This window comes from Octopus bimaculoides, chromosome 22 (genome assembly GCF_046866305.1).
Source record: "Octopus bimaculoides isolate indiv1 chromosome 22, ASM4686630v1, whole genome shotgun sequence".
In the NCBI taxonomy this organism is placed as follows: domain Eukaryota; kingdom Metazoa; phylum Mollusca; class Cephalopoda; order Octopoda; family Octopodidae; genus Octopus; species Octopus bimaculoides.
The window spans coordinates 10,166,180-10,186,364 of record NC_142949.1 but is presented as its reverse complement, the minus strand read 5'-3'; the positions used below and the strand labels follow the sequence as shown (position 1 = coordinate 10,186,364).

Genomic DNA, 20,185 nt, shown 5'->3' with positions numbered 1-20,185 from the left:
GATCATGCCCAATTAAGTCACGTAATGCACAGCCTTCTTCAAGGTTCCCAAGACATGGATGTAGAAGCTTTTCAACGTTTGGTTGTCACTGCACGTTCTATTGCTGTCACAAGACCAAGCAATCTGGTGCGGTTTGCTGAGAAAGGTAGTGCTGTCATTGAAGAAATAAAAGGTATGTAATGGTAGTTTTATCTTAGCCAAATAAATGGTGTGTTTATCTTTTACTTGTTAAAGTCATTGGGCTATGGTTATGTTGGGGCACTACTGCCTTGAAGGATTTTAGACAAACAAATTTATCCCTGTGCTTATTTGTTTGAAGTCTGGTACTTTGGTTGAACTGGTAAGGTTGTCAGGTGGACAGACATACACATGCACAAATATAAATATATTTGAGCCTGACCAATGCCAGTGCTGCCTGACTGGCTCCTGTGCTGGTGGCATGTAAAAAACACCATTCAAGCATGGCTGATGCCAGTGCCACCTGACTGGCTTCTGTGCCAGTGACACGTAAAAAGCGCCCACTCAGTGGTTAGTGTTAGGAAGGGCATCCAGCTGTAGAAACCTTACCAGGTCAGATTGGAGCCTGGTGTAGCCTCCTGGCTTGCCAGTCCTCAGTCAAACTGTCCAACCCATGCCAGCATGGAAAGCAGATGTTAAACAATGATGATACACACACACAGGTGAGATTACCTGCATAGCTCTGTTAGTAGAGCATCAGACTTTTAATCTGAGGGTATATGTTCACTATAAAGCACGACCTCAGAAGGCTTGAACCTTTCAGACAAGATGATAAAGGACCAAGATACCCGGTGCCTTGCTGTACTCAACAAGACCCATACTCCACAGCAGAAATGTTAAGGCGCCTTGGTGAAGAGGATTGGCCTGCAAGAGCCATGTGCCAGTGCCACATAAAAAGCACTTGTGCCAATGCCACATAAGACTGCTTGTGCTATATTAAAAGCACTCAGCACACAATGTCAAGTGGTTGGTGTTAGGAAGGGCATCCAGCCTTAGAACCCATGCCAAAGCAGACTGGAATGTGACGCAGCTTTCCAGCTTGTCAGTTCTGATCGAAATGTCCAACCCATACCAGCATGGACAATGGACGTTAAAGGATGATGATAGTAGGCTTCTTTCAGTTTCCGTCCACCAAAGGCTTAGGTTGGTGTTACATAAGAAGACACTCGCCCCAGGTTACCACACAGTGGGACTGAGCCTAAAACTGTGTGGTTGGGGGGGGGGGGGGGGCAAACTTTTTACCACAGCCATGCCTTACCAGTTTAGATAAAATTTGAATTAGAGTTGGTGTTAAATTATTGATTAAAGTTAATTTTAGGGTATTTGGTGGGTTTTTTTATTGACTTCAATCTGATGATAACCATTTCTCTTGTACAGATGATTCTTCAAGCGGAAGTGATTGCAGTCCCAAAACTGATGAGGCTGAATCTGCTGAAGAAGGATGTACTTTTGTGTCCCAATTGATGAATACCTTTTGGAAATTATATGCTGCTAAACCACCTAATATTATGCTAGCTCCAGTTTGTATGCCAGGTATAAATTTCTTGATAATTTTGACAGCATTTTTTAATCTTAATGTTTAATTACTTGCAAAGAGCATTTCTTCAAGCACAGTGGCCATTTTGGCTAATGCAAGGAATATCCTCTCACTGCAGAATCATGTTCTTCAGAACTTGCTTTGGTTGTGATGTCATACTTTAGGAAAATTATTAATACACCAATCCTTCATTAATTTATAATTTCTATATTTTTATGTATAGAAAAATTGTAAAAATAGTTGCAGAGTCCCAGGTAATCTCATTCACCCAAACAAGATCATTTCATTATCTTGAAACATTATTAATAAATTTGGTACAGCTTAATCTCTGTAATTAATTGATTAATTAATTAATCGATCATATCTTTAATTTCTTTTTTTTTTTTTTTTTATAAAGATAAATAAAAAATTGTGTTTGGGTGAGTGAGATTACCTGGGACTCTGCAATGAGATCTTTTTTTGTTATCTTTAAAACTTAATAAATTTGATGAAGTTTAATCTCTATAAATAATTAATTAATCAATCATTAATATATAATTAATTTCTATATTTTTTTATGTAGAAAAATTAAAAAATTGCGTGTTTGGGTGAATACAATTACCTAGGACTCAGCAATGAGATCTTTTCATTTTTGTTTAAAACTTAATACAGTAATGTTTTCTTCACTATGAAACCTCACAAAATTCATAAAATGTCCATTTTAAAAATTCAATAGTCATTCGACTTTTGAATCAAGCTTCATTTTGTATTTCTCATTTAGTTGGAGAGTAGGGAATTGTTCAGGAGTTTTGGGATTTGTTGCCACCCAAATGATGAGGTTGATGTTTAGCTAGGACTTTTCAATGCAGGAACTTTTGGGGTGAGATACACGCTGGAATAAGGAAAAGAAAGCAGTTGAATGTATTGAGTAGTTATGTATAAAGGCAGTATGCAGCTTGCTGGTTCAGAGAAGCAGAAGCCTCTGTCATAGTGGGACAAAATGCCGGGAGAAGACTACTGGATTTTCTGGCGTATAAGTTGACGTAGTATATAGCGTAAACCTTCAAATATCGTCACGATCTTTCCAAATCCTGGTGTATTTCACATGCAATTTTGTTCCACCAAGGTCATCTTGTTGCATAAATCAACCTATCTTTCTTGGCTGTAAATTTTGATTAGAAAAATTCAATCTGTATGCTAGAAAATATGATGACTGTAGGTTGAATCACTTTTCTGAGTGAGCACTTCTTTCAAATAAATAATAGAAATTTGTTCATTTCTCTTTCAAATTTCTAATTTTACTGAATTTATTTATTTTTTTATATTTCAGGTTTAGCTCATGTTGAAGCTACTGTAGTAGCGCTTGTTGAGATAATCCATGCTTTCTGCATCTGTGACCTGACTACTGTAAATCAAGCTACAAAGCAATATGTCCGATTATTGCTTTGCCCAGTAAGTAACAGCATAAACATTGATATTATCATCATCATATTAATATTAATTTAATTTCTGGTTTACATACATACACTATATATATATATATATATATATATATATATATATATATATATATATATATATATATATATATATATATATATATATATATATATAAAATTAACAGGCTATGAAAGATTTCAGAACATTTATAAAGAGGTCTTACAGCTGTTTCCAGGATATTTTATATATCCCTTCATCAGAGACGGTGTGAGAAAATGGTTAAGCACTAGTTATTATAGAGAAGATATGACATACAGAGTGAAGTGGAGGAAGGAAAATATCCTTACGTATCTCACTTCTGTTTTCCTAACTAGTGCTTAAGCATTTTCTTGCACCATCTCTGATGAAGGGGTATATAAAATATCCTGGAAACAGCTGTAAGACCTTCTCTTTATAAATGTTCTGAAATCTTTCATAGCCTTGGATTTTTTTATCTCATTCTGTTAATTTATTATATATTTTATATATATTTCATATGACCTACGTTGGACTCCTCATTCATATAATCATCGAACCTGGAGCTTAACTATAGCCTGTCCATAGCACTTAGTATTACCTGACACCTTTGGGTCTTCTCGACACCATTACCTCTCAAAACCTATATATATTATATACATGCACATTAGATATTATGACTCCTGATAGTAGATAAGATAATTCAAAATATGGTGTTTTACAAAACAAATGAGCTTAACAACATCCCAAATTATATCTGGATTAAGTTACCATGATTATGTTGCATTACTAATGTGCATTTCATTTATTACTCTTAAGGCAGCATGCTGGCAGAATTGTTAATATGCTGCACAGAAGGCTTAGCAGAATCCCATTTGGCTTTGTCTTGGGTTCAAATTTCACCAAGATTCACTTTGCCTTTCATTCTTCTGAAGCTGATGAAATAGTACCAGTTGATCACTGGGGTCAATGTAATCAATTAGCTCTGCTCCCTAAAATTTCAGGCCTTGTGCCTATAATGGAAAGGATTATTATTGTTGTTAGTAAGGTGGGGAGCTGACAAAATTGTTAGCACTCCAAACAAAGTGCTTAGCAGCATTTCATCCATTTTTACATTCTTAGTTCAAATTCTGCCAGAATCAACTTTGCCTTTCAGAATTGATAAAATAAATACCAGTTGAACACTGGAGCTGATGTAATTGGTTTACCCAACCCCTAAAGTTGCTGGCCTGGTGCCAAAATTTGAAACCATTATTGAGTTACATTACTAATAAGAGCCAGCTGGCAGAATCAATAGCACAAAATTAGAACAAAAGGCTCAACAGCATTTCTTCTAGTTCTTTCTGTTCTGAGATCAAATTCCACTAAGGTTAACTTAAACTCTCATCCTTTCAGGGTCAATTAAATAAGTACCAGTTGAGCAGTGGGGTAAATGTAATTGATTAGCCCCCTCCCTCAAAATCTCAGGCCTTGTGCTTATTGTAGAAAGGATTATTATTATTGTTACATTACTAATAAGAAAGTGAGCTGGCAGAATCGTTAGTGTGTTGGACAAAATGCTTGGCTACATTTCTTCCTGCTCTTTACATTCTGGGTTCAAATCCTGCCAAGGTTAACTTTGCCTTTCGTCCAATCAAGCACTGGGTTTTTTTGGTGTAATTCACTTGCCCTTCCCCTCAAAATCGTTGTCCTTGTCTCAAAATTAGAATCATCATTATTATTATTATTATTATTTTGTATTGCAGGATCCTTGTGTGAGTTTTGCCTGCAAACAGGCATTACTGAAAGTTCTTCGCCCCCGGCATAGACGGCAAAGACGAGTCTTTATTCCCTCACCACCAAGATGTACTTCTCCTGGAAAAAGTAATCCCCTTAAATTTTATAATTTTTCTTTTTTTAATTATCAAACTCATTTAATGATTTCTTTCCTTAAAGGAATAAAAATCTCATACAAGTTAAAGGAAAAGTGTAAAAAAATCCTTAAAATGTTTTAGTTTAGATTCCATGCAACATGTACTATACTCAAACCCGCAGTAAACCATAGACAGCTATGAAACCTTGCTACAACCTTAAACTTCTACAAGGCACAGAAATGGCTGTGTGGTTAAGAAACATATTTCAAGTGAAATACTCTACTAATTTTGAAAATGATGAAGTATTTAATGTAATAACTGTCATTATTAACCCTTTCGTTACTGTATTTATTTTGAGATGCTCTGTTTCTTTCAATTACTTTGAATATAATAAAGAATTGTTATAACAAAAAATAGTTATCATTAAGCTAGTGTTAGGAATATAAAGTGTGACTAAGGTTTGGAAGATTTTAATTTGAAAGTTATGAAAACAAGACATTTGTACTCAGAGCCAGTTTCAGCCGGTTTCAGCCGGGTTGGTAATGAAAGGGTTAATCTAATATTGTGCATGCTGCACAGAATGCTTAGCAGCACTTCACCTGTCTTTATGTTCTGGGTTCAAATTCTGCTACGGTCAACTTTGCCTTTCATTCTTTTGGGATCAATAAAATAAGTACCAGTTGAGCACTGGGGGTTGACCTAACCGAATTACCCCCCCCCCCGAAATTGCTGACCTTGTGCCAAAATTTGGAACCATTATTAATCTGGTATTTAAGGTGGTGAGCTAAAGGGTCGAATTTCCTCTTTTAAATTCAAGAAACCACATATTGTGCCTTGTCAGAGCTAGCTTCATCAAGCTGCAGGCCTAAACTTTGACCAACTGCATGCGTAGGTAATGATGTGGGGTGGGGGATAGGGAATCCACTTTAGACTTAGCTTTCAACAAAAGAAAAAAAAAAGACCCTGATAACAACTGTTTACTTTGGTCCACATTTGTATCAATTAGTTTATTTGTCTCAAAATATATCAGGAGGAGCTACAGCTGATGATGATGATGACTACGAACACCAGAGCAAAGTACCCAAAAGCCATGTGCAACATGAAAATAAGCCAGAACCAGAAGTTCTAGAACAAGACCAAGATTTGATTGGAAATTATGCTGAACAGGTAAATGGTTTACCTTTTCTAAAAGAATGCGATCAAGTTGTAGGAACTTTGTAATAGTGTAACCCTCTGCCAGTCAATTCTGTCACTTCATTAGAATTTAATCCTGTACATGTGTCAAGCAACAGCTAATTTTGAGCATTAAAGACAAATTAATGTTTGTTCTTTAAAATATATAAGGCAGTGAGTTAGCAGAATCATTTGCATGTCGGACAAAAATTCTTAGTGTTTCTTCCAGTTCTTTCCATTCTGATTTCAGATTCTGCCGAGGTTGAATTTTGCCGTTCAGCCTTTCGTGGTCGATAAAACAAAGTGCCAGTTGAGCGCTGGGGTTGACATAACTAAGTTAACCCTCTTCCTATATTCATTGGCCTTGTGCCAAAATTTGAACCCATCATTTAAGATATAGGGGTCAGTTTCAAAAGGTCACTTACCCCATTAATGTAACCCTCCTAAATACATCTCATCTCCTCCATCTCTGCCCCCTTCCTCACACTACCACCACCTGTTTCTCTATTACTTGTTATCCTCCATTCTGAGCTCTGAATTCTAATTAAAAAACATAAAACATGTAACAGTAATATATATATATATATATATGTGTGTGTGTGTGTTGATCTCAAGACACTGAGCCTTATGAAGGAGATAACTAAGGACCGAGATATCTGAGGCATTGTTGAACTCAAGAAGATCTGTCTGCCACAGCAGAATCGATACTGATATCGGTGCCGGTGCTACATAAAAAGCACTTAGTACACTCTGTACACTCTATGGAATGATTGGCCTTAGGAAGGGCATCTAGCTATAGAAACCGTGCCAGAACAGACAATGGAGCCTTGTGCGGCCCCTGACCTTGTATCAGCTCTGATCAAACTGCCCAACCCATTCCAGCATGGAAAACAGAGGTTAGATGATGATGATGATATACCTCTCACAACTAAAGTGTACTGGTTGTACACACATACACACACACACACACACACAGGTGAAAGCATGGTCATATGGTTAAAGAGTTCACTTTGGAACTACATCTTTACAATGGCTGTGGTGTAACCACTACCTTGAGTGGAAATTAGAAGAAACTTGTCTTGCGTTTGTGTGATTGAGTGTATATTTCCCTTGTCATCTTCATGCTGATTGTAAACAAAGCATCTCTGTTCCTGCATGTGATGTCATTTGTTTGCATTCTTCCCTAAAAGTATGTCTGGCCTGTTTGTTGTTTGATAGACTGGGCAAATCATTACTTTGCATGGAAACAGGTTAGAGTTGGTATTAGGAAGATCGTCCAGCCATAGAAAGAATTACCACCACCACCACAACAAAGTCTCATTTGATCCATGCCTGCATAGAAAATTAGACATTAAAAATCATCATCGTCATCGTCGTCTAAGTGCCTAAGTTTATATTCTTGGAGGATTATTAATTTCTTTCACCTTGACAGTTCTTATTCCCATGAACAATCATCACACACATAGATAAATGCATGTTTCTTTCTCTTTAAAGAATGAACCAATGATATTAGAACCTGCAGACCACAATCTTCCTTTAGAAGCTCTTCTAGGTGGCAGTGGGGCAAATTTCCCTCCAATTGTAGACATTCCTCCTGATGCTGATGATGAAACTATGGTGGAGTTAGCAATTGCACTCAGTCTACAAGATCAGGTAAGGACCGATTCACCTCTCTCCTTTCATCATTTTAATATATCAAATTTTAGAAAAAATAATTAAAGTAAATGAGTGAGAATCGAACCAGTGAGTGTGTTAATTAATAAGGCAAGACACAATATATATATTATGACTTCACGTAGGCACGGCGATACTAATGCTTCAGAATAAAGTACCATGGAATCACAGATCATTCAGCTCTGAGAGCACTGCTTCTTATAAGAGAAAGAATTGTAAACTAATGAAGCTGATTAACTCACTCCTGTTTTTTTGTCTTTTATTAATTGATATGTTCTTTCTGCATTATACAGAATGAATAAAATCTTTAAAACAAAAAAAAAAAAAAATTCCAGTTTCTTTAATACATTTATTTGTTTACTTGTTCATATTTGTTGACCATTATTATTATCTTTTGGTTTATTGATTATCATTCATTTTATTTTGCTAGTCACGACATGGCACTGAACTGAGCTTGCAAAGTTTGGGACTGGCAGGACAAAACAATGTAAGATATATGCACACATATATATATATATATATATATATATATATATATATATATATATATATATATATTTGTCTAAAATAATATTTTAGCAATTCTAGAAAGTTTTAATAATTATAAGTTGTGCTACTGCAATAAAGTTTAAAAAATAATTCACTCATTTCAAATATACCATATTTTAATGTGTATAAGGAGCCCCCTAATTTTGAGGGCTTAAAATTTGGAAAAAAGGTTTTGTAAGGGATTATAATACTATCCATGTATAAGAAACTTCCATAGTTTTTTAACCTAATTTTTGACCCAAAAGGGTTCCTTATATATATACCTTAAAATATTGTATTTCAGTTTGGTTTCCCCTCCCATGCTTTATTTTAGAGGGTTCAATACCCCAGCAGATTTAATTATTAATAGCTTGATTTTACTTCTCCTCCTACTACTATATCATCATTGTCATTGTCATCATTTAATGTCTGTTTTCCATACTGACATGGGTTGGACAGTTTGACAGGAGCTGTACCAGGTTCCATTGTCTGTTTTATGGTTCCTACACCTTGATGCTTCTCCCAACTCCAACCACTTTGCAGAGTGTGTTGGATGCTCTCTGTAAAGTGGTTGGTGTGAGACTTAAAGAGATATGGAATAAATTATTTTTAATTGTGGAGCTCAAAAGTAATCATACATAGAATATCGGGTTAAAAAAAGAAAAGACCTTTGAATAGAAAAAAGTTGAAGGCTGCCCATTAGTGACTTTTTTTTTGTCCTATCCAAACATTTTTTAACACTATTATTTATAAATCTACTCCCAGTTTCAACTTAAAAAAAAATATTAGCTTGATTTTAAATTTATTTCTTATTGTAAAATTAAATGATAATTATTTTGTGGTTAAGAAAAGCTAGTATTGTGTTCTGTTGGTTATTTGTTACATAAGAAAATGAACTGCACTCAGTGTTTTCATTATTTTAACCCTTCAGCATTTCTGTCAAATGTAATGCTTATTTATTTATACATTTGAATTAAGCATTACCTCATAGCTTGAATGACATTTTAGGGGAGGTGTGAAAGGGTGGCTGTGGCTGTTTTGAACATAAGGCAGGTAAAATATTTGAACCAGATTTGGCCAGTTAAAATGCTAAAGGGTTAATAGTTTACTGTCTTTGATTTAAGACTTTCTTATTCAAACTTCAATTTTTCTTGCAGGCTGTTTCACTCCTAGAAGAAGGCCCACTATCTGACACAACGGCTTCAGCTCCAGGCAGTGATGATGAAGTTGGCAGTAATGCAGCTACAGATGGATCAACGCTGAGAACTTCCCCAGCAGAACATGCAGGCAGCGCTGGCTCTGAGAGTGGTGGTAGTGCTGTTGACTCCGTCTCCAGTAGGTTTTGGTTTTGTTTTGTTTCTTTGTACTTTACATGGCATATACTAAGGATGGGAGGCGCAATGGCCCAGTGGTTAGGGCAGCGGACTCGCGGTCATAGCATCGCGGTTTCGATTCCCAGACCGGGCGTTGTGAGTGTTTATTGAGCAAAAACGCCTAAAGCTCCACGAGGCTCCGAAAGGGGATGGTGGCGATCCCTGCTGTACTCTTCCACTACAACTTTCTCTCACTCTTACTTCCTGTTTCTTTTGTGCCTGTAATTCAAAGGGTCAGCCTTGTCACACTGTGTCACGCTGAATATCCCCGAGAACTACGTTAGGGGTACATGTGTCTGTGGAGTGCTCAGCCACTTGCACGTTAATTTCAAGAGCAGGCTGTTCCGTTGATCGGATCAACTGGAACCCTCAACGTCGTAAGCGACGGAGTGCCGACAACAACTAAGGATGACTGTGTTTATCCCTATATATGAGGACCGAGGTATGTGGGGCATTGCTATGCTCGAGAAGACCTGCCCATTGCAATGAAATTGATATCCTAAAACCAAGGTGCTATGTAAAAAGCACTGGTGATGGTGCCACATATAAAGCACCCAGTACACTCTGTAGAGGGGTTGGTGTTAGGAAGGGCATCCAGTTGTAGAAACCAATCCAAAACAGACTATGGAACCTGGTGCAGCCCCTGACCTTGCCAGTTCCTGTCAAGCCGTCCAACCCATGCCAGCATGGAAAATGGACATTAAATGTTGGTGATGATGATGGTTGACTACATATCCGATCCATGACTGTATAGAAAATGGATGCTAAAAGGATGATGATTCTTGGCGTCTAGAATTACAAAATATTCCAGTGCAGTCACAGAAAATGACAGCTGCAGCAATTAATTAATGAAAGCTTGGGGAAAATGATAAATTGCACTTATCATCATCATTTAATGTCTGTATCTCATGCTGGCATGGGTCGGACAGTTTGACCAGATCCATTTAGCAAGAGGGCTGCATTGGGCTCCAGTGTCTGTTTTGGAAAGATTTCCTACATCTGGATGCCCTTCCTAATGCCAACCACTTAAAGTATACTGGGTGCATTTTCTATAGCACCAGCATTAGTAAGGTCACCAAATAACTCACAAAACTAGACTCCTTGACTGAGTTTGGATACAGAAGAATAGAGAGAGGTGGCTTTGTACTTGGTTTTGGGAGGCTAAGGTATGATAGAGGGACAAACACAGGTGTTTTACTGTAGAGGAGATAAACATGGCTACCTCCCAGCAGAAAAGGATGGTTGAAATGAAGTGTCAGGGTGTACCTCAAGGTACAACGTGAATAATTATGGTGAGAAATGAATACAAAAAGTTCAGGGATCTGTTTCTGTTGTCCATAGCAAAGATTTTTTTTTTTTTACTTCTTAGAATAAAGAGCAAACTGTATGAGGCATAGATAAAATGCATTGAAAATATGGCTGAATACGAAACACATTGGTAGGGATATGTGATCCATGCTAGAATAGAAAGTGTTAGGAGAAGTGGAAGAGAAGCAAGTAAAAAAAAAAAATACAAAAACAAAATAAACCTGGGAAGGAATGGTTCAGTTGAATCTATCGATGGCACAGCATTGAGATGACTAGAGATATACTTTGTAGATTCTTTGAGACATGGAAGTTAGAAACTTCTATTGGTGATAATGATTTGTGATGATGTCATTTTGTGTTTGTGTTTGTGTTTGTTTTCAGTGAGTGGCCGAAGTAGTGCATATGGTGATGGAGCTCATGAAAGTACTGCCACTGGAGCTCGAAGTGAAACAAGTAGTGTAGGTGTACCCAGTGGATCCATGCCACCCGAACTTGGAGAAGTTTTGGATACTGAGACTGACCACGATACCACCTACAGGTAGGTACCCCATGGTCAGTTGCATTGTGTAACATGGATTTTGTCCTTGGATAGCAACTGTTATTTCCCATTTGCTGACCCCCTCGAAAGTATGAAAAATGGCTAGTATAGTTCCTTCAAACTTTGCTTTTGTTGCATTTATTCAAACCCCCCAGAGAATCTTACTCAACAAATGGCTATGATGCTCCCCCACTACTGTGGTGATGGTCAAGCAAATTGGCATTGAGCAGAATATTTGCTACAACAATATTTCTGGTTCAGCAACTCTGAGCTGAATCTGTTCTGAAATGTAATGGAAAAATTGGTCAGTTTCAAAACATTGATGTCCAGGTCACAAAAGCAGAGTTTGAAGGGAGTAGTAGTCATTTCTTTTGATTTCTAGATAGAAACAAATAGCAAATAACACTTACAGACCAAAGACAACAAGCAAATCTGTGGTATTGAGCAGGATATTTGCTATAATGATATTTCTGCTTCAGCAACTCAGAGCTGAATCTGTTCTGAAATGTAATGGAAAATAGGTCAGTTTGAAAGCAAAGTTTGAAGGGAATAGTAGTAATTTCCTTTGATTTCTAGATAGAAACAAATAGCAAATAACATTAACTGACCAAAAACACACACAAAAAAAAAAAAAAATTTGTTGCTGTGTTATTGTTCTGTTCATACAATAAAAGTGCTCTCTGTAAAAAAATGATTTCTGCTACTGGAGATTGTGGAACAAATGTGCTTTTTGTTCCATTTAAATTGCATTTCTTTTATGCAAGGGTCTTGTAATTTGCTTGAAGCACTGCAGTATATGTAAATGATGTAACTTTCAAATTGCACCAAAATCTATATATAAAAAAAAATTTTAATTGTCTAAATTCATCATGGTCATCTTCACCCTCATCATTCAACATCTTTTCATGCTGGCATGGGTTAGATGGATTATGGTCCAAGTAATTTCCTATTAGGAGCCACTGTAATTCATAAACTGGTTCTTGTACTTGTCATTGGATGACCTTACTTATCACCAACCACTTAGCAGTGTGTATTTGGTGCATTTTATCCTAACACCCGCACCAGAAAGGTTGATAAACCATCAAGAAGGGACCAAGTGGACCTCACAATCCTATGCTTTCTCTCTCTCACTGTTTCACTCCCTCTCCTCTTTCACTGTTTCACTCCCTCCCTCTCTCTCTCTCTCTCTCACTTTCTCTCTCCCTCTCTGATTAAGTCACTTAACAACAACTCTTTCTTGCAATGAATTGGTGTTTTTAACAGCAGATTAACCCTTTAGCATTTAAACTGACTGTACCAGAGGCCTAAAGATTTTACCTGTTTCATGTTCAAACTGGCCAGTAATCACATCATGAATATCTGAAAGCTATGAGATAATGCAGGATTGATTTTTTAAAATGTAAATAAATAAGTATTGCGTTTGACAATCATCTGAATGCTAAAGGATTAAGGAAGACCTACAGTCTGGGAAATAAGACTATTTCTATGAAGATCTCTCAAATAATCTAAAGAACCAGTCTTCAGTGATGCAGTGCCACTAATCATAATGGTTATTTTGTTAGGTGAAATATTTCCATTAGATTTTTAAAAAATTATTTTGTGCATCTAAACTCTAAGACTTTCAATGTGCAAAGTATTTTTTTTTTAAACTTTTGCTTTAGGATTTTTTTCATTTGATGTGTTTTTTGTTTTACTTTTTATTTTAAGGTTACATTCTCTTCGTTTGATGTTAATGGAACAACTTATGCAGCATTTCCATGAGCTACGGGAAGTTGGTGGTGTACGAGCAATTCCATTTATGCAGGTACAGTAGGGTTTTCTTTTTTCTTTTTTGTGTATGTGGTATATAAATTTGCCTTGAACACTTTTGATACCCACCCACCTAAGACTGTTTCCTTTCTATGATAGAAGACAGCTGATCGTTTTAAAGTGTTCATATTTAAGTTGTACTTAAGCATTAATCTAATGACGGAAAAAATTATTCCATCTATTATTTAATCGGCTGAAGTTCCAAAGTGACTCTGGGTTTGAGAGTTTTGCTGTCTCTTATCAAAAGTTTTGAGGTCTAATTTTAAATTTTCAAATGTTTTGAGTTTTATTTTCCTGTTTGTACTGCCATACCTGTGATGAAAAAATACTTCTTGATTATTTTAAAAATAGGTCATGTATTCCACTTAAAAATATGGCCAAGACTATTTGCTTTTAAGTTATGTATTCCACTTAAAAATATGGCCAAGACATCTGCTTTTAAGATGTGAGAAAAAGATCAATTGGTAAACATATGGAAAAGAACAACAATATTAAGTGCAAAAATATTTGAAAGTTGGGATATTGGCATATACATTTTGATAGGCTATTGGCCTTATTGAGGTAGTAAAAGATCTTGCCTATTTATTGTTGGCACTCCGTCACTTACGACGTTGAGGGTTCCAGTTGATCCGATCAACAGAATAGCCTGCTCGTGAAATTAACGTGCAAGTGGCTGAGCACTCCACAGACATGTGCACCCTTAACATAGTTCTCGGGGATATTCAGCGTGACACAGTGTGACAAGGCTGACCGTTTGAATTACAGGCACAACAAAAACAGGAAGAAAGAGCGAGAGAAAGTTGTGGTGGAAGAGTACAGCAGGGTTCGCCACCATCCCCTGCCGGAGCCTCGTGGAGCTTTAGGTGTTTTCACTCAATAAACACTCACAACGCACAGTCTGGGAATCGAAACTGCGATGCTATGACTGTGAGTCCACTGCCCTAACCACTGGGCCATTGCACCTCCACTGCCTATTTATATAAAGCAAGGTTTGAACAGATTAATACTGTAGCATTTTTGTGGCAATAGACTCATTTTCATTTGTTTCCTTCACAGTATATCATTGTTGTTTCACTCTTTACTCTGAATGATTTCTTTTGAAGTAAATTTTTCAAATCTGAATTGAATTTTTATATCTTATTTGATTATTTTTCTATCTGATTTCTAGGTTGTTCTTATTCTCACGGCTGATCTTGATAATGAGGAAGAGAAAGACCGTGCTGCTTTAGACAGCTTATTGACTACTATGCTGAAAGAAATGAATTTCCCAGGAAAAGTAATATATTTTTTTTTATATATCATGTACAAAAAATATAATATATAAAATTATACTTATATGATTTTCTATACTGTATATACACAGCATGAATGAGAAGTAAAGAAATAAATTTCAATATTTTAAGGCAGTAAGCTGACATGCCAGGCAAAATGCTTAACTGGAGTTCAAATTCGGTTAAGGTCCACTTTGCCTTCTTCCTTTCAGGGTCAACAAAATGAGTACCTGCTGAACACTGGGGTTGATGTAATCGACCTCTCCCTTCCTCCAAAATTGCTGGTTTTGTACCAGAATTTGAAACCAGTATCTTAATGCAATTAGATGTGATAAAGAACTTTACAAAAATATGAACCTATTCCTTCTGTGTGTTAGATGTTTGTCACATTGAGGTGGGGAACTATTGACTGCATCCACCTGGGGAGGGAGATTGGACATGTTTTCTCTGAAGAGTGATCAAGAAATTGTGTAAATTTTTATTTCAGTACTTCTAATATAATTTTCTCGCTATATTTTCAGAATTGTGTTTCTCACAAGTGATTTGATCTGAGATCTTGTGTTGAAACTAAAACAATCGCAGCATGGAAAACACGTAATCAGCTTTTCAAAAAAATAAATAAAAACTGTTAACTTCACTTAAACTTTTAATCTACTTCTGCTTTTGCTCAAGAGATTGAAGTGTGGAATATATAAATTAGTCCTTCAGAAACACACAAACCCATCATCTCAAACATTTGTTTGTAATATGGTGTTAGAATGTTCATTGCTTGAGACTGCAACTTGTTTACCGACAAAAATATTGTGCATTTCGGCTTCAGCACGTGATCTCCAATCCAAGCACTTGCTATGCAAATGCATCTCTGTGGTTTTGCTCGGTAATATCTCAAATCTCAACCCTTTAACATTCAGATTATTCTGTTGAATATAATGCTTATTCGTTCACATTGTTTTGAATTCCTCATGCATTATTTCACAGCTTTAAAATTTCAATGGTGTGAGAATGACATCATAGAGTCAGTGTAAGAGGCTGGATCTTGCTGGGTTTAACATAAAATAGATTGAATATTTTGGGCTGGATATGGCTGGTTTAAATGTTAAAGGGCTAAAAAAGCTTGTGTTGCATATGAAACAAATACTTTTATTTCATTTGTGCAAAAAAAAAAAAAATGTTCCTTTTTTCTTGTTTTCTGATTCATGTTTTCTGTGACCCCTATTTTGTTCCAAACTATTTCATTGTCAGGTTACTAAGCTCTCCACTTGTCCATGGACATTTCTTTATAATTTGCAGGAATTGGATCACATTTCTGAAAGATCAAAATACCATGAAGTGAAGTTAGCCTTATTAAGACTTTTCAGTGTCTTGCTGTCTCGCACCAAAGCTGGCACTCGATCAACGTCTGAGGTAAAGAATCTCTACTCCTTCTCTTTAGACATTACTCATTTGCATATCAGTTTAACTCTACCTTTCATTCCATCTAATCCACCACCATCATCTAGCTCGGGTTTTCAAACTGTGGTCCGCGGACCACAGGGGGTCCGCAAGGACAAGACAGGGGGTCTGTGGACAGCAAATACTTTTTATGGGCAATTTGATTTTATATATGTTTTTTAATCAAAATCTTTTAATTGACAATAAACCTATTTGTTAAATACTGTTAAATAAATAAATGTAAAAATATGTTATTTTAAGCAAATATTTATGTTTAAATTTCATAAGCGTTTATAAGGGGGTCCCTAAGGTAAAGCCTGAAATATAAAGGGATCTGCAAGTTAAAAAGTTTGAAGACCCCTAGATTCTAGCTGATTCATTTTGCTTTTAGTGTTGGTATGGCTGTATGGTTAAGAAGTTCCTTTTACAACCACAGGCTTTCAGGCTCAATCCCATTGTACTGCACCTTTGGGCAAGTGTCTTCAGCTGTAGCTCTGGGTCCAGGTCAATCAATGCTTTGTGATTGAGTTTGGTTAACAGAAACTGTGTGGAAGCCCACCATGTGTGTGTCTTTGTCCTCCATCACTACTTGACAACCAGTACTGGTTTATGGATGTGCCCATTAACTTAGCAATTCAGTAAAAAGTGACCAATAGAATAAGTACCAGCCTTTTTAAAAAAGTAAGTACTGGGGTTGATTTTTGTTCAACTAAACCCTTCCAGGCTGTGCCCCAGCATGGCCACAATCTAAAACTAGTTTAAAAAAGAAATGAGTTATGTAGGTGCAGGTGTGGCTGTGTGGTAAGTAGCTTGCTTAACAACCATGTAGTTCTGGGTTCAGTCCCCCTGCGTGGCACCTTGGGCAAGTGTCTTCTACTATAGCCTCGGGCTGACCAAAGCCTTGTGAGAGGATTTGGTAGACGGAAACTGAAAGAAGCCTGTTGTGTGTGTGTGTGTATATATGTGTGTGTGTGTGTGTGTGTGTGTGTGTATATGTGTGTGTATGTGTGTGTGTGTATGTTTGTGTGTCTGTGTTTATCTCCCCACTATCACTTGACAACCGACATTGGTGTGTTTATATCCCCATAACTTAGTGGTTTGGCAAAAGAGACTGATAAAATAAGTACTAGGCTTACAAAGAATAAGTCCTGGGGTTGATTTGCTCAACTAAAGGCGCTGCTCCAGCATGGCAGCAGTCAAATGACTGAAACAAGTAAAAGAATAAAAGACTATGTTTGATGTGAGCTATAAAAAGAAAAGTCAATCTGACTCGTTTGTATGTTTATTTATTTACCGATTCATTAACAATTGGTACCACCCTACTTTCTTAGAGGAGTACCTGCAGACAAAAAACACTCCTTTACCTCTTACTTTTTTCTTAGCATGAGTAAAACAAAGCTCTCCCTTCCTATACTAAACTAACAAAACTGTATTTGAGATATCATCTCAATTGATGAATATATTTGAGATATTTCTCAACGATTAGTAGCACTTTAATATATGCGCAGGAGTGGCTGTGTGGTAAGTAGCTTGCTTACCAACCACATGGTTCCGGGTTCATTCCCACTGCGTGACACCTTGGGCAAGTGTCTTCTACTATAGCCTCGGACCGACCAAAGCCTTGTGAGTGGATTTGGTAGACCGAAACTGAAAGAAGCCTGTCGTATATATATATGTATATATATATATGTATGTGTGTCTGTGTTTGTCCCGCCATCATCGCTTGACAACCGATGCTGGTGTGTTTACATCCCCGTAACTTAGCGGTTCAGCAAAAAGAGACTGATAGAATAAGTACTAGGCTTACAAAGAAGTCCTGGGGTCGATTTGCTCGACTAAAGGCGGTGCTCCAGCATGGCCGCAGTCAAATGACTGAAACAAGTAAAAGAGTATATGTATTGTGCCCTTTCAATAAATAATTATCTCTCATTAGATGGAGTACTTTTTTTGTTGAATTTTCTATCACGGAACAGTATATGTTTGTGTGTGTGTGTGTATGTGCATATTTATGTTGTCTTCACATCTCATGATAGTTGTAAACAAGTGTCACTGCCATACAGGTGGTATCTTTTATTTTCAATCTTCCCAGAAAACATGTCTGGCCATGGAGAAAATATTACTTTGCTTGGGAACGGGTGAGGGTTGGCAACTGAAGGACATTCATCCTCAACAAATTCTGCCTGACCCTTGTGACCATGGAAGAGTGAACATTTGAATGATGGTTGTGATGATGATGATGATGATAACAGCTGTATTCTGTGAATTTTTTTTGACTAAACTCTTTGCCTCTTTTGCATCGTTTTAGAACTCATTCATAAACCTTAATGCAGCAAGTGCCTTGTTAGCTTGTGGAGCAATTGACTACTGTTTGACTGCCCTCCATAACTTGTTACCTTATTGGAAGCAATACAATGGAGATGAGGTAAAACTATAAACTTTCTAAGCTTCATTTCTATAATATTACCTTTTTTTTTTTTTTAAAGAAATTTTTAATTATTAGAATTGTAAAATGTTTAAAGAATTATTGCGTGTGAAATTAATGAAATTTTTGATAGTATTTATTAACACTCTGTTAATAAAAGAAGAAATATCTGATATAATTGAAGCTAATTTTAGCTTAATGTCAGCTTTTGTCTCTGTTGGTGGACAGTAACATTTGTATTCAATGCATTTAAATTTATTCTTTTAGCTTTGAGTTTTTTTTTTTTCTTAATATTCATTATAATATCTGTGGCAGAGAAATGCAAATTATATTTAAATTGCTTTCTAGTAATTAAAATGGCCATCTGTATCTGTATATCATACTTAATGTATACACATTGTTGATAGGCCAGTTCCTGCAGTATTTGTCCTGAGATAGCATCTGTTATGGAGTTACTGTATTAAAAACACACTAAATATCAAAGAGAGATGAAAATTCATCGCAGTAGTGGCTAGCAAGAACACCAGAGGCATTTTGGCCTTTTCACTTTCATTCTACATGTTTGTGTGCCCATTTGAGAACTTTTAGTTGGTATAAATCAGTCTATTCTAAATTTAACTATAATCATTTAGTTAGTTTTTGAAAGAATCTGGAGGTATTATGTGGATAGTCTTTTTATATTTCATGGGTCTTTGAAAGCACAGAGTAACTGGTTGTAATGTTAACTAGTCATGTCAGCATAAACCCTTCTTCACTTGAAACAGTAACATATTTTCATTGTCACCATTTTAGTGAAGCAGTAGTCATATTAACATTATGTGCTTCTTGAAGATTTATGGTATATAAAAGTCTTTTATCTGAAATCGGGTGAAGGAAGTGACAGCAAGAGCATCTTGCCATAAAATCCTACCTCTAAATCAATTCACATCCAAACCATTCTAGCATGGGTGGAGTGGAATGTTAAATGCCTGAATGAATGTAGAATACTTCTATGAACCAATTTGCATTCCGCTTGTGTTTATGGAAAGATGAATTGTAAGCTGTAAATAATCTTATTACAACTACTTTATACATGCATTAATATAGAGAATAACAGAAAACTATATATATTAGATCAGTGGTTCCCAAACTATGAGTCGCGACCCACTGATGGGTCGCAAAAAGTAATAAAATTACGCATTAGCTTTGATTAACTGCTGTCTATCGAGATAGTTCAAGACTCATGTTTTCAATACCAGACTGGTATTGAAAATGACCCGAAAATTGGTACAGTTCTGGGCATCTCTTCAAGCCCCGTACCCAATCATTTCCACCGAAGCATTAAAAGTACTTCTCCCTTTCGCGTCATCTTATAATTGTGAAGCTGGATTTTCAGCAATGGTTGGGATTAAAAGCAAATTTCGAAATAAACTGCAGCTCTCAAATTCTTTACGGCTGAAACTATCATGCATTGAACCTGATGTTAATTCTATTATTGAGCGTAGCAAGAAACAGGCTCATCCTTCTCACAGGCCTCAATGAAAATGTAATCTGAAATAAATTTGTTTCTTTCATTAATGTTTTTACCCAGTAGAGTTTTGTGGGTCGCCATAAACTGGTGTCATAAATAGTGGGTTGCGTCTCTAAAAAGTTTGGGAACCACTGTATCATATGGAAAATAATAGAGAATGGTGAAACAAACCAACATGCTACTTCTATTTATATATATTTTTTAAACCACAACGTATTTAATGATTTAAGGATTTTCGAGTGAGATCGTTGCCAGTACCCCTGGACTGGCTCTTGTGCGGGTGGCACATAAAATACACCATTTTGA

The 20,185-nt window shown here is 36.4% G+C and overlaps 1 protein-coding gene across 19 annotated transcripts in view; it reads left to right on the top strand.

Moving 5' to 3' along the window:
• The window catches only part of LOC106881733 (E3 ubiquitin-protein ligase UBR4-like), a 218,908-nt gene that overhangs the window by 125,187 nt on the left and 73,536 nt on the right, over positions 1–20,185 (top strand). For all 19 annotated transcript variants that reach the window (XM_089339693.1, XM_089339687.1, XM_089339685.1 and 16 more), the window contains 13 exons: positions 1–172; positions 1,396–1,551; positions 2,865–2,986; positions 4,735–4,852; positions 5,873–6,009; positions 7,510–7,668; positions 8,120–8,176; positions 9,375–9,552; positions 11,280–11,436; positions 13,144–13,240; positions 14,414–14,521; positions 15,807–15,920; positions 18,253–18,369. In XM_089339693.1, the coding sequence (XP_089195819.1) occupies positions 1–172; positions 1,396–1,551; positions 2,865–2,986; positions 4,735–4,852; positions 5,873–6,009; positions 7,510–7,668; positions 8,120–8,176; positions 9,375–9,552; positions 11,280–11,436; positions 13,144–13,240; positions 14,414–14,521; positions 15,807–15,920; positions 18,253–18,369 (1,692 nt within the window). The remainder of the gene's footprint in view (positions 173–1,395; positions 1,552–2,864; positions 2,987–4,734; positions 4,853–5,872; positions 6,010–7,509; positions 7,669–8,119; positions 8,177–9,374; positions 9,553–11,279; positions 11,437–13,143; positions 13,241–14,413; positions 14,522–15,806; positions 15,921–18,252; positions 18,370–20,185) is intronic.